Raw genomic sequence first — 13991 nt, 5'->3', positions numbered from 1 at the left:
GTGTCTTTAAGCAGGGAGATGAAGCACAGCCATCCCCGTGAGCTGAGAAGTGCTTTGGTTGACAAACACACACAGATAAAGGCCCCTTAAATACATTTTGTTTTTAATTCGGACGCTGATAACTCCACAAAATATTTCTCCCAGTCCCTTTTCCAAAGTACATCCATAAATATTCCAATTCTTCAGCCAACAGTGTTAAAATAAACCAACTCATACCTTTGTCAGAATCCCCCATTACTCCCCTCTCCCAGCACCTCACCCGTTAGTCGCCTTTCACCACAATGTGACGTACTGAACAACCCTTATCAAACAACTCAAAGGAAAAGAAAATCGAAAGCCAGGCTATAGAGAAACCCTGAACACAGGCGGCCCTGCACAGCTCCCCACTGCCCCCAATACATCTCACTGAGCCCAGGTGGGATTTCAGCTGAAGCAATTTGAGTCTGCTGCCATGAGACTTCAGAGAGGTACAGGGGAAGAACACTCTTCCTTCCCCACTTCAGCTCACACATAAGGAGATACGTTACTGAATGAGCCCAGGAACCTTCCCCTAATCCAGTTTCTACAAACAACCACAGAACCAATTCAACTTAACGGCATCAGAAACCCAAATGTAACACTGCACTAACAGCACGGGGTGGTTACTGTCACTGCCAACACTGCACACAGCTCGTGGCAGCAACCTGTCGGGAAGGGTCTGCACTTGTGCTGCTGCCTTCCCTACAGCTCACCCCTCCACTCCTCACAGCTGAGCAGCTCCATTGGTTTCAGCCTCAAAAACCAGGCCATCTCCCAGCACCACGCACACAGAAATGCCTTTCCTTGCCTCTCTGCAGGCCAAGCTTCTCCCAGAGGAGCAGAATAAAAGCAGAATCGGTTTCTAAGCTGCCCTACTCACACCAGCCTGGGAGAATCCCCCTCTCCTCCAGCTCCTCCTCAGCCTTTGTGCAACACAACAAATCCACCTGCAACAAACAACCAAGACAACAGCACACACTTGCTCCACCCTCCCATCTCCATCCGCATGCGGGGCTGCTTGTTGTGGGGTCCAGGACTCACCCGCAGTGAGCAGCCCTCAGAAGGGCACTTCAAGCACCGCATCATATCCCAACAGCCCCACTGCCTCTCCAACATGCACAGTCCCAGCTTGGTGCATACAGAACAGGCTCACTGAGACACAAACCCACTCTCGTTAAGGCTCACGCCAGCATCTCAGCTGCTGCGCAGTCCCCCATGTGCTGCCAAAGGAAGCAGAAAACAAAACCCAAACAACCAACACAAGGAATGCAGCGGGCTTTGCTTTCCTCTCCTAAGCAGCAAATCCATCCTCAGCACCCACCCCGTCAGCACAGAACGCAGGTCTGCTTCAGAGGGGTGTTTGCAAACAGCCTGAAAGCCCAACTTGCACAAGAGCCCTGCAGGGGTGACTGACACATTAAATATACAACTGAGGCCAACTTATAAAATGCCTTGGAAAAAAAACCCGCACACACACACGCACACACACTTTGGCACACAAGCCTTAAGTTATATCACTTGAAACATTTCAAAGAGAGATATTGAGTTGGGTTTTTTTTTTGTTGTTTTCTCTTTTTTTGTGCCTTGCATAAAGGTATCAAGCAGCGGTGTTGGTGCAGCACGAGGGGTGAGTACAAATGCTGAACAGTCCAAGCTGTTTCGCGTGATGCTGCTCAACACTTGCGCTCCAATCACTGTCCCAAAGCAGAAGCGAGCTGAATACATACACGTATATAAAAACTAACATAGACATTCCTGGTTTTCAATGTGAAAACTGTAAAATGTAACTGAGTAATTGTGCATTTGCCATAGGGTCCTTGGGAAAAGGAACCATAAAAATATTTTCTTTTTTTTTAATAAAAGCTTTTTGTTTGTTTTTTTTTTTTCCTTTAAACCCTTAACTTAATTAAAGAGCAAATTATACACCTATAAGCAGAGTTCAGAACCACTTTACTGACAGCCCGGAAGTCCATACATCAAACTAATTCCCAGTGGCGTATCCAGACACTGGAACAGCTCTCGGCTCCAAAGGGCCGGTGTTCCTGAAAGATCTGCAGCTCTGGCTTAACCTCATTAGCCAGCAGGAAGCAAAGACTCGTTCAACCCTCATCCATCTCAGCCAACACTCCCTTGACAGACTGCAGCTGAGCAGCTGCCTGCCAAGCAGAGCCTCACACACGCAGCCGTGCCTGGCTCTGGGAGCATCAGAGCTGGCAGTCTGGGTAACAAACCTGAGTCCTGGCGATTTCAACCCATATCAGGCTGTGACAAGGAGAATACAAGCACCAAGCTTATGTTTTCTTATTACTCAGAGAATAGACCGATTCCAGCTACTGAGAAACAGCTTCCAGAGGAGAGCCAGGAGGAACTTCAGTGATAGAGAAACTAGCTGTGCAATAAGAAAGTGCATTTAAAGGTATCTTAAAACCAGATTAAAGATCAAATCGCCACTCGACAGGAGGGAGAATTAAGCTCCAGCAGCCATGCTCCTTGGGCTGGTGGGTTAACATTCAGGCTCTCTCTCGTGAGTCCGAGGGGCAGGAGAGAAGCGTGCATTCCCGTGCTCCGACAGGGACACAGTCCTCCTGGCAGGCCATGCTCTCCTGCCCCGTTTGCTTCTGTGCAGTATCAGTTCTGGACAGCTGTCATCGGAATTCATAGATAGGAGCGCTGTGCTCAGGAACATGAGTTAAATTCAATGACTGATACCTGGGAGAGAGGAGAAAGATGGATGAGAAGATTACACAGAGCAACAGACCCTCCTGCCTTGAACCAAGAGCTCCTGTTCAACAGGCTGCAGCCAGGTGGGTTCTCCCTTTCCTTTTGGGACAGTCTCAGTGGCATTCAAACCTCTTGGCAGTGGTGCCAAACCCCTGGGAGGTCTCAGCTTCGTTCCTCATTTCCATTCCCATGTCTTGGAGCTACCTGCAGCCAGACTGCCATCGAGCAGGGCTGACTGCGGGCTTTGGACACCTTTTGAAGTTTGACAACTTTCATGTTCAAACAGTGTTTGCTTCAGCTGAAAATTAGACTCAAATCTTTCAAAGCTCAGCTTGAGGGGATTCATCTGAAAGCCTCCCAGGCACCTTCCTTCCCTCTGAGAGTTTCCAGACACCCTACAGATTCACTTGCTGTGCGTGACAAATATCTTTATTATTTATCCAAAGCCAGGGAAAAGAGCTCTCACAGCTACTTGTCAGAGAGCTCTAACAAAAAAAAACACCACTACCACAACCAATTAACTTTGACTGTACCCTGCATCTTGCAGCAACACCTCAAGCACCTTGGACTACAAAGCACTGGCCTAACAAGACACCTGCCTAAAGGGAGCAGCAGGAGAGCTGTTATAGGTGAGAAGGCACCTAAGCTCCCTCTGATATCTTCTGAAGGGCCACAAGATTTCTCCTGCTGGAGAAGCTCAGAGCCTGAACTACTTCAGACTTTTACAGGCAACCCCAACAAAGGTTTGCAGGCTGGAGCCCAGGTTTCTAGATGGATGCTAATAGTGAACGACAGCTGGGGTCTGCCTCCCAAAGCACCTCACACACATCAGATCATTGCTTCACTGCTCCACAGCATGTTTCCATACAGTGTTTCCCTGCATCATGCTGCCAGCTCAATTACCATCAGCCATGCAAAAGACAGCACTTTACACCACACAGATGGGCCAAGCACATAAACCCTCCCTCCCCATCAGGGTCCAGCTACCAAAACAAATCTCCTTCCCACCAAAATAAGTGTGCTGCCTGGGTGCTCCCAAGCCTGCAGATGGGCAGAAGAGGAGTCCCTGCTTTGTCTAAGGAGGCCCACTAAAAGGAAGAAAGCTTCCTTACCATTCTGAACTCCTATGGTAGTAATAGCCTTCTATAGATGCTGCTGACTTCTGGAAGCAGATGTAATAGAAACCAGCAAAGGAAGCACCGCTGATGTCTTTGATAGTGTGGTCTGGCACTAGGAACTGTTCCTGCACACAAGACATAATCTGCATTTAGAAATGTTGGTCAAATGCTCCCATCCCGCACCCAAATGGGCCCTCCCAAGATAAGTACCAGCACCCACTAACACAAAAGCACTCCTGGTTGAGCATTCCCTGCATTCCTAGCAGCCCAGACCAGGATTTGTGTATTTTTTCACCTCCTGGCCCTGTAAGCATCTTACAGTGAAGCAAGAACTGAGAGCAGAAGTACTTTCAAAGAGCACACAAAATCCATTTCAGTCCAACACCTGCCCTTTCCAAAACAGGCCAATCACAAAATCAGCAGAGCTGACTGAGGATCCCCTCCCTTCACAGCTGCACACAGTTCATGTCAAGAGAGAGGATTCAATCCAGCTGTAGAGCCAAGAGGGGCAGACTGGTCATCAAACTGCATCAAACCCAGGCCCAGCACAGGAGCTGGAGATACAGAATCTCTGAACCTCTGGAGAAGCACCAAGTACAATTTTCCTGTTGTGTTTTCAGGCATGACTGCAGCCTTTAAAGATGCAACGAGATGACTAGACAGGAGTCACACTGGAATTTGCAAGTATGGCAGGTTAATGAGGTCAGACAGGACAAGATCTTTCATTAGGCCAACACCAGTAGTTGAAAACGCTTTCAAGTCCCTGTCAGTTCATCAGAGAAGGCGACACACAGTTTACCTTCCATCTCATGAAGACATAGTCCCCGTTTTTCAGATCCTCATAATCAAAGTCATCAGAGTTAAATGTTTTTGCGTACTGGTAGAAAGCTTGGAATTTCCCCTAGAACAAAAGGAAAACAAGTAAACACAAAAACCAGGAGGCTTAATTCAGGAAAAGTGCTTACAAGTGCCAGGTGCTATTCTGGAGGAAAAAGACAGGACCTCCTCATTGAAGGGACTGCTCTTCTCTCAGAGCAGCACTGAGTGCGTGCCCCAGGACTAGCACAGGGCAACAGGGACTGCAGACATCCACAACCACATCCAGCCTGGTTGCAGAAGGTCCTGAACTTCTTTGGGTATATATACATATAAAAATAATATTTGTTGACAAAAATCTAACAAACATCAGTCTGGCAAGCAGCAGCAAAGGTCAAGGCAGCAAAGTAATCAGCCAGCTGCTGTGGCCCTGAGCCAGGGCACGCCCTGTCCTGGTGAGAAGGCTGAGGTTGCTGGTGCCACAAGACACAGGTGCCTGTGTCAGAGGGGCACCTTGCCCCTTCTCCATTCTGTTTTGTGCTAAGCCTTCAAAACAAGCAGTGTTCTCATAGGAGTGAAAGAGATGGGAATTGCTCCTGCCTCCCTTCCAAGCCCAGGGCCAACAAGTGGAAGGCAAGACATCCCCTCTCCCTTCTCAGAGATCTCAGCTCAGTCTGCTGAAGGGGCCTCCAGACACAAAGACTCTGGTGGAGGAAGGAAGGCACCCCAAAGGAGAGCTCCTTGCACGGACGCTCTCGGTACCTCACCTCTACACCAGCTGCTCAGCGAGGACTGCATCAGACCCACATTTGGCCCCCAATTTATTTACCCAGTGTTTACGATCCACATCTTCATCAGCATCCCACTTGCGTGTTAAGAAAGGGTGCTTTTTACTGATTATCTCCCCTTCAAAGAAAGTAGTGAGGGTTGGGTATTCCTAGGAGAGAAGAGAGGTAAGATTTATCACTTAGTGACCAGAACTCAGCAAAAGGCAGCATTTCACAGCAAGGATCCTACTAAAGAATCTTGGACATGCACAGTAAGTAGTGTCACACCCATGAAACACCTCTCACTGACTGCTCAGCACAGAGCAGACCACCCTGGGCGGATATGGACAGAAGCACATAAAGATCTCACTTGTTTGGGTCTTATGTTTTCTCCTAGCGTGCTGGAGGTGTGTCCAAAGCTGACTGCAGGGTCAGGCTGGATTCAGTTCAAACCCTAAGGGATGCCAGACAAGCTTCCCTCCTTTCAGGTCTCCCATCAAGGCCCATCATATTTGCTCTATATGCCAGGAACAGCAGAGTTAAGCCATTAACCTACTTAGCGGTCAATTTTGCTGTATGCTCAATCCCTCTGCTACCTCCTTCTAGTGGTAGCTTCTCCTACCTCACTAAGAAAAGCCTTTGAACAGCATCTTCCCATGCTGTTTTGCAATTAGCACTCACCTCTGTAAGGCCTTTAATCTTCAAGTATCCACAGAGATAGGAGTTTTCCATGTCCACGTGCTAGGAAAAAAAGTGCAAAGTCCTACTATTAGCATGCACAAGAAGGCACTCCATTGATCCAAAGCTATTTCTAACCCCAAGAGTTTCCAAGGCTCAGTTCTGCTTCAGCTGGTACTGAACATCCACCTCACAGTCACCCCTTCCCCAGGGCCGGGGGGGAGGCTGCATCTCACCTCCTCTGCTATGCAGAAATGAAGCAGTGGGATGCTTCTGCTCTGAGCGCTTTTCAAGCAGGGGGATTTTCCAAGCCTTCCCCTGACACCTCCAGATTGGTTTTCAAAGCAAGAAGCGAATTATTTAGGGAAGTGCAAACATCAGCTGTGAGAAGATGGCTCTTCCCCACCTGTGATCAAAGAAAAGCCACATTGCTCTGCGCTCAGTAACAGGGAGAGCAGGCAGCCATCTCTTCTCATCTGACACGCACAGAGCAGCGTCTTTAGCACAAAGATAGAGCCAGCCTCTGCGAGAAAGCAGCATGCAGTGAACTAAACAGCCATAGGATGTCTCCGTCAGAACAAACTGTAGTGGGTACAGTCATGCTGTTGACAAGTAGAAGACTGGATGTGAAAGCAGAGGGCACAGTTCACACTGCCCCATCTACTGACCCTGGGGCTCTGACTTTGCTCCCCAATGCCGAGCCATGCACCAGGCTGCAGCACTGCTGCACACCCAGCCTGGGTGCCCCGATCCAAGAGACTCACAGCAGGAACAGCGCTGTGATTTGCTACAGGAAAACATGCATCAATGCCTGGCTTCCCCATGCACTAACTCCACACCTCTACCCAAATTGAATGTGCCAGCACCTCTGACTAAAAATAAAGCACGCAGGGTGACAGTGACTCCAGAGAGGATTAGGAAAGCCCCATTCTGCAGAACTGTCTGCTCACATTCCCATTACAGCAGAACTGCTGCACCCCTCCCCTGGTTCCTCACGCAGCCACTGGCACCATGGGATGAGGAACACAAAGCCCAGCACAGGGACCTGGATCCCTGCTGAGTTCCAGCCAGGCCTGAAATACAGGCTGTCCCACTGCTCGGGACTTCCTGGGCACCTCCCAACACGAGGCAGGATCCCACCCTTCCTCATGGCAGCCCAGAGGCACACGGGCACCCCAGGCCTGAGGGGAACGAGAAGGAGAGTCCTGCTGGCAATAGCAGGACATGGGGAAATGGTTTTAAGTTAAAAGAGGGAAGATTTAAGTTGGATGTCAGGGGGAAGTTCTTCACTAGGAGAGTGGTTAGGCCCTGGAACAGGCTGCCCAGGGAGGTTGTGGATGCCCCGTCCTTGGAGGTGTTCAAGGCCTGGTTGGACGGGGCCATGGGCAACCTGATCTATGGGGTCTCTATGGGGATCTATGGGGTCTCCTGGGCAACCTGATGTAATAAATGTGTATGTTTGGTGGCCCTGCCAGGCAGGGGGTTGGAACTACATGATCCTTGAGGTCCCTTCCAACCCGGGTCATTCTGTGATTCTGAGAGCTGCTGTTAAGTATCTCAGCAGCCACAAGGAGAAAAGGGGCAAAAGTGTGAGAGGAAAAGAGAGGAAGGACCCCGGGTCCCATCAGCCCTGAGGGGATGGAGCAGTGAGGGGCAGTGAGAGCCGGGTGGGGGCTGCAGGAAGGGCCGGGGCTGCAGGGAGGAGCTTATGGAGATGGGGGGGATCGGGGCCGGGCGGAATCAAGGCGAGGGGAACCCGGACAGCGGGGAGCAGAGGGGAAGGAAGGGAAGGAAGGGAGGGAAGCAGGGAAGGCCTGAGGCCCAGCGGGGCCCTGTGGGCGCCGGACACGGTCCCTCACCTGCATGACGACCTCCACCTCGTACGCGTTGCCTTTACTGCGCTGCTGCCCGCGGAACTTGGCCCCGCTGTACAGCAGGGATGTGGCCACTCCGGGCTGCGCCGTGTTGATGGGAGGCGGCGGCACCAAACTGCTGGCGGCCGCTCCGGACGGAGCCGATGATGCCGGTCCCGCCGCTCCGCCCGCTCGGCCCCGCTCGCTGCGCACCGGCATCTCGGGGGGGTCCCCGGGCGCCAGCGTGGCCGGGGCTCAGCGGCCGCCACCGGGGCCGCGCTCCGCTCCGCTCCCCTCACGCCCAGGCCGCCGCCGCCGCCGCCTGGCTCGGGGCCTCCCGGCAACGCCCCCGCGCTCTCCCATTGGCCCTCGCGAAGCGGCGAGAAGGCGGGGCGGAGCTCCGATTGGCGGAGAGCTCTCCTTCCCGGCAGGTTTTACGGTGAGGAGGCTGCTGGGAAATGTAGTTTGTTCGCCTCGCGCCTCACGCGACGGGAAGGCCGAAGGGGCAAAGCGCGTTCTGTGCTCCCATTGGGCGGAGCGGGGCAACATGGCGGCGCCCGGGGCGACAAGCTGAGCCGGGGGAGGCCGCTCCGAGCCGGGGTAGGCCGCAACGCTCCAGCTCCGTTCGCCGCCCCTCATCGTTCCTCTCGGCTCCTCATCGTTCTCTTCGGCTCCTCCGCCGCCATGTGCCGCCTCCTGCAGGCCCTGGGCCGCATCCCGGCTGTGGCAGCCCGGAGCCGCCCGCTGTGTCCGGGTGGGAGTCGAACATACGCCCCTCCCGCAGGTGAGGAGCTGTGGGCCCCGCGGGGAGGAGCCCGGAGCCCCGTGTGAGAGCGGGGGAACGCGGGGGGTGTCGGTGTGTGTGTGTGTGGGGGGGGATTAGTGGGAGCCCCCTCCTCAAGGTCAGCTCTTGCTGGCTGGGGGAGGGGTTGGGTTCCGGCCTTCAGAATGGGCTGAAGAAAGGAGGAAGAGGGAAAATGGGCTCCGAGGTGGGTAAGGAGGTGGTGGGGCGTCACTGCGCTGCTTTTCCATCAGTGGGTTTGAAGGTTCCCTTTGGTTGCGGGTGGGATGGCGGGGAGCTCCACCAGCCCCTCCCAGGCACGTGCTGGGCTGTGCAGCCCCTCTACAGATATTGCTGGAAACACGAGGATGGGAGTCAGGGTTTCATTGAGTATCATGAGGCCAATGGGAACACGCTGAGGTGCCTGAATCCTCCCAGAGCTGTGCTCCAGCACTGCAGCATTTCCTGAGGCCCTGAAGCTTGTAGGAGGCTGAGTGGATCCCCATCCTTCTCTCTGCTGGGCCCGTGTTGGCAGGGCACAGTTCAGTGACAGCCAGGAGGTGGATTCAATGGGCTCAGCATTTACGAGCTGGTTGTAATTGTCAAGGGAATCTTCTGGGTGAGACGTGTGGGCTGCGGTGAGCTGAGGACAGTGGTTCCTCCCCAGTGACTCAGCTGCCACGTGCAACGTGTCTGACACATGATCCAGTTGCTGCTGCACATAGGGTTCATGGTTCCTCCAAGTGGTGTCTGCAAGAAATCTGCTCCTATGGGTGGTCAGGAGATCTGGGGCATTGCTGTGGATGTCACCAGTATTGTGACACCTCCCAGGTTGAATAGAACTCACTGGAATGGAGAGGGGCTTGAATGAGTGGGATTTTGTGGCTGTTCTGTGGGCTGCAGCAGCTCTGAGGGCTCCCTGTGTTCTGACAAACCTCCCCTTGCCACCCTTTCAATTGCTCTGTTTTCAACCCCCCAGAGAGGAAGCGGTTTTACCAGAACGTGAGCATCTCACAAGGAGAAGGTGAGTGGAGCTGCTGGGGCAGGCGAGGGCTGGTACTCACACGGGGGTTACCATCACAAGGCAGTGCTGTGTCTGCAGCCCCTGTTGTGAGCTGGGCTGTCTGTCACCCACATGCTCTGCCCTTGTCCTCATCCATAGTAAAACCATGTGGTGGGAAAGTTTCCAGCATCATCTGGGGAAGAGCAATGTCAAAACATTGATGTTGGTGGGAAAATTGCTGATTCCTTGCTCCCTTCAGCTCCAGCTCTGAGCTTGTTCCCTCTATGGGGTAGTCTGTTGTTCCTTAGTGCCTGCTCCTCTTTAATTCCCCAGGATTTCTACTCTGATTCCCCAGGAGGCTTTGAAATCAACCTGGACCACCGGAAGCTGAAAACACCCCAGGCCAAGCTCTTCACTGTCCCCAGTGAGGCCTTGGCCATTGCAGTGGCAACAGAATGGGACTCTCAGAAAGACACCATCAAGTTCTACACTATGCACCTGGTGAGCACAGCAGGTCAGAGTGCTGAAGCACAAAAATGGTCTCCAGAGGCAGAACACAGAGAGAGACCAGGCTGTCCTAATGTCAATTGAAGTGGGAACAGGAGTTCAGTGCCTTGGCTGAGTACTGTGGATAACTTAAGGCTGAGCAGGCAGCTGGATGCTGGCTACAGGACTGGGAGGGAAACCCGTGTCACTGGGGAGTTTGAGAAGGGGATGGAGAGCATTTCTGGGGATAGCAAGGGGTATGAACAGGTTGGATAGACTCTATTATATGAGCCATGTTCTGACTCTATGTTTCCCTCTTAAGTAAGCTCCTTGATTCTTGCAGTCTGTCCCAAATTCTTCTGCTTATCTTGACCTAGTACACTGGAAACTGCTGCTTCCTTGAGCTTTAGATAACAGTGATTTCAGTTGCCTTTATCCTGCAGACCACACTGTGCAACACAGCTCTGGACAATCCCACTCAGCGAAACAAGGTGCAGCTGATCCGTGCAGCTGTGAAGTTCCTGGAGACTGACACTGTCTGGTAAGGGACTGCGGGATGCACTGGCACAGAGGTGGGGTTGTCTTGTTGTAGAGTGGTTGAGAGAACTGAGGGAAAATGTCTGTTCTAACCAAGTCATTGCAGGGCTCTGCTCTGTCCTGGCTTTGGCCCAGGGGTTTGAATTAGTTTAGACGAGTCCTATGTCCACCAACCTAGTGGAACTCCATGCATTTAAAGGGCATAGATACAAAGAACAGGGACCTGTTTCTTTGTTGAAATCTGTTTGGAGATGTCCATGTTGGACAGGGAGCAGGAGCAGCAAGAAATGTAGTGGGAAAAGCAAAGAAAGGCTTGGGAGAATGTCAGCTCAGTCCCCTGGCACTCCAGTAGCATAAAGGTGTAGTAAGCTTAGATTACCTGTACTAGTAGTAAAATGCCCTTTGCTCCTTAAAGCTCCTGTGGGTTGCAGGATCCAGCCTACCCAAGCTCACGTCTCACAATCTCAGCCTCTGAGGTGTCCACTGGCAGCTGCTTTGCTCCTGAAGGGAGAGGGAAACCAGATTCACCTCACTTTTTGTGGCTTTGTTTGTGTTGGGCTGGGCAGGGCGGTGGCTGGTGAGTGCTAAGCTGAGCCACTGGGCGTGCAAGGCAGCAGGAAGGGCCCTGTGGGATTTGTCCCATGGATCACTAAATCTTGCTGCATCCCTTGGCTGGTTTCAGGTAATCTGCAGTCTTCTGTTGTAGATTGTAGCCCTGTTATATAGCTGCATAGAACTGTCCTTTCTAGAACAATAAAAAGCTTTGAATGGAGAGATTATTCCCAGTCCCAGCTGTTGCAGGTAGGGTGAACAAGAGGTCTATGCTCCCCATACTGTGGTCTACGGAGGGCACAGACTTTCTTCTCAGGAGTGCTGCAGTCTGGCTGGGAGCAGTCTGACAGCTTGTGTGTGAACACCCACATGGCTTTGTTGTGCAATGTCCCAGCTATCGTGTGGAGGAGCCAGTTGCCTTGGCAGAGCTGCAGAAGAAAGAATGGGATCCTATTGTTGCCTGGGCTGAGAAAAGGTGAGAGTTTAAAGCTGTTTCTAAAGGCCCATAGCTGTAGTGCTCGTGACTCAGAGCTGCAAGATCCACAAGCTTTTCTAAGGGGCCATGTGATCATGTCAGGTACAACGTGGCAATCGGATCCTCTACCAGCATCATGGGACCAAACATCCCAGCCAGCACCAGGGACACCTTCATCAGCCACCTGGCCTCCTACAACATGTGGGCTCTGCAAGGTGAGAGGCTGGGCTGCAGGAGCCCTCTGTGTGGGCTGCACAAGGGCAGGAGAGCTCCTCTCCATGGGAGAGGGGAGAGACTGTAACGTTTTTCCCCCCCTGCTGATATGCTGAGATGATCAGAGCATTGAGGTCATTGCAGTGATGGTGGTCAGGAGAGCACTATTGTGCCGTTAATTGCATGTCTGGCTGTTAGGAGCCCAGATGGGAGTGGGGAGGCATCACTGTGATCTGCCTGAGGGGGGACCACAGCCTGATTGTCCTTTCCAAGCATGGGAGGATGCTGCTGTAATGCTGTGGAAAACGACCATGAATATTGTTTGTTTTGGATTTTTCCCTTCCAGGTATAGAATATGTAATCACCCAGCTGAAATCTCTGATTCTGTCCATGGGCCTGATTGACAGGCACATTACAGTAGAGAAAGCCGTGCTTCTGTCTCGGCTGGAGGAAGAATACCAGGTAAATTATGTTACAGAGCAACCCCATAATTCAAATAGCAATAATCTCAGCATGACAAATGCACCCCCCACCACAAATAACTGGCAGGGGAAGTGCCTGCTATTACAGGAGAGGTTCCACTCCACCAGTCCGGAGCACGCTGCTGTAGAGCAACATGATAGATGCAACAGCCCAGGGTGCTCTTGGGGCTGCCAGTTTTGTTTTGCAGAACCCAGGTGGCTGCTTTTCTCCCTCTCTAATCTGAAGTGCAAAGCCATGGATGGCTTCTCTTGCTGTGGGTTTTCCAGGCTGGAGGCCTTGCTGGACACCAAACTATTATTAAATTGTTTCCTCTGAGAGCAAAAGCTGAAATCTGGCCTGGTGTGAAGCTCTCCCTGACCTAAAATGGCTGAAACTGATGAGAGTATTTTCATCCTCCCTTTAAGGGGTTTTTGCCTCAGAGCTCAGTACAGAGGAATCATGTCCTTCCACCGTATTCATCCAGAGATCTCCCTACCCTAGTAGTGTGCAGTCAGCACAGCTCCTGGAGGGCTGCCTGTGTTTCACAGACATGAGAAAGGAGGCTGAGTTGCCTAGCAGCTCTGAGTGTAATCCACTTCTGAACTGACTTGTGTTCCTCCTCCAGATTCAGCGGTGGGGCAATGTGGAGTGGGCCCATGACTATGATCTGTGTGAGCTGCGTGCTCGTGCAGCAGCTGGGACTCTCTTTGTTCATCTCTGCTCAGAGAGCTCAACTGTCAAACACAAGCTGTTGCAGGACTAAGGCTGCAGGACTGGGTGGAGGAGGAAGATGCCCTGCTGTGAATTGCTGCCGTGACCTGGAGAGGGTAACAACCATCCTGCCACCACAGCTTGTCTGGGATCAGGCTTGTGCTGAGGAACTGCAGCTTTGTGGGCAGCTCCTTGCTGCAGTGCAGCGCCAGCAGTTTTGAGCCCACGAGGAGGAAAGGTCAAGGTGAGCTCCCTCTGCATATTCAAGGAAGCAGCGCTGTCCATTACCAGTGTCTGTAATTCATCAGAGGAGCTCCCTTGAAAGAAACAGCTTCCTGGGCAGGGCACGGCACAGACACACCTAGCATATGCCACATGTCTTCATAGCTGCCAGCTCCTGACACACACTTGTTATGGAAATCTGAAAACAGACTCCGTTGCATCTGTTCTTCATCCCTCAGTGTGCCTGTATGTAACACCAGGGTCTCTCTGTTTGATTAAAGGCACGCCTCTTCAAGATACTGAAAGCTAATGCTGCTGAGTATTTCTTTGTTTTAATTGTCAAACCATGGTGTAGATCCTGAGCTGCTCGGCTCTACGCAGGTGTGGGAATGGCTGAAGGCAGAAAGTCGTGGAGCAGAGCTGAGCAGACACTAGAAGGCAGATAGATTAGCTCTCTCTGTGTGTCTGTGTGAGTCTCTCTGTACGAGGTGTCCTGTCCCAGCAGCCAAGGAGCAGCAGGGAGCTGACTGTGCAGTGTTGGAACAAGCAGGGAGGGGGAAACCTCCCACAGCCATTTC

At 52.1% G+C, this 13991-nt stretch overlaps 2 protein-coding genes across 3 annotated transcripts; one reads left to right on the top strand and one right to left on the bottom strand.

The window, feature by feature from the left end:
• Window positions 1-86: 86 nt before the first annotated feature.
• Window positions 87-8303, bottom strand: GID4 (GID complex subunit 4 homolog). Its single transcript, XM_015876914.2, has 6 exons — window positions 7978-8303; window positions 6122-6181; window positions 5503-5610; window positions 4657-4758; window positions 3852-3982; window positions 87-2727 (listed from the first exon to the last, which is right to left on the bottom strand). The coding sequence occupies exons 1-6, from the start codon at window positions 8188-8190 to the stop codon at window positions 2664-2666; spliced, it is 678 nt and encodes a 225-aa protein (XP_015732400.1). The 5' UTR covers window positions 8191-8303; the 3' UTR covers window positions 87-2663.
• A 30-nt stretch (window positions 8304-8333) lies between these two features.
• ATPAF2 (ATP synthase mitochondrial F1 complex assembly factor 2) lies at window positions 8334-13723 on the top strand. 2 transcript variants are annotated; one of them, XM_015876913.2, is made up of 8 exons: window positions 8334-8755; window positions 9732-9776; window positions 10111-10256; window positions 10685-10782; window positions 11725-11805; window positions 11908-12020; window positions 12365-12480; window positions 13106-13723. In XM_015876913.2, exons 1-8 carry the CDS (start codon window positions 8656-8658, stop codon window positions 13241-13243), a joined length of 837 nt encoding a protein of 278 aa, XP_015732399.1. In that variant the 5' UTR covers window positions 8334-8655; the 3' UTR covers window positions 13244-13723. The 2 variants fall into 2 exon arrangements, with proteins under 2 accessions (XP_015732399.1, XP_032303504.1); XM_032447613.1 differs by lacking the exon at window positions 8334-8755 and adding an exon at window positions 9128-9528.
• The last annotated feature ends 268 nt before the right edge of the window (window positions 13724-13991 follow it).

The sequence above is a fragment of the Coturnix japonica genome, chromosome 14, assembly GCF_001577835.2.
Source record: "Coturnix japonica isolate 7356 chromosome 14, Coturnix japonica 2.1, whole genome shotgun sequence".
In the NCBI taxonomy this organism is placed as follows: domain Eukaryota; kingdom Metazoa; phylum Chordata; class Aves; order Galliformes; family Phasianidae; genus Coturnix; species Coturnix japonica.
The sequence above is the reverse complement of the archived record's forward strand: the minus strand, read 5'-3'. Positions and strand labels throughout refer to the sequence as shown.

Excerpts from the sequence above, each read along its gene's own strand:
- GID4 (XM_015876914.2), bottom strand. The coding sequence starts at position 8,190 with ATGCCGGTGCGCAGCGAGCGGGGCCGAGCGGGCGGAGCGGCGGGACCG. Across the intron at positions 6,182-7,977 it reads AGGTGGAGGTCGTCATGCAG|CACGTGGACATGGAAAACTC; the intron begins GTGAGGGACCGT and ends TTTTTTTCCTAG. Across the intron at positions 3,983-4,656 it reads ATGTCTTCATGAGATGGAAG|GAACAGTTCCTAGTGCCAGA; the intron begins GTAAACTGTGTG and ends TCTTGTGTGCAG.
- ATPAF2 (XM_015876913.2), top strand. The coding sequence starts at position 8,656 with ATGTGCCGCCTCCTGCAGGCCCTGGGCCGCATCCCGGCTGTGGCAGCC. Across the intron at positions 10,783-11,724 it reads CTGGAGACTGACACTGTCTG|CTATCGTGTGGAGGAGCCAG; the intron begins GTAAGGGACTGC and ends GCAATGTCCCAG. Across the intron at positions 11,806-11,907 it reads GTTGCCTGGGCTGAGAAAAG|GTACAACGTGGCAATCGGAT; the intron begins GTGAGAGTTTAA and ends TGATCATGTCAG.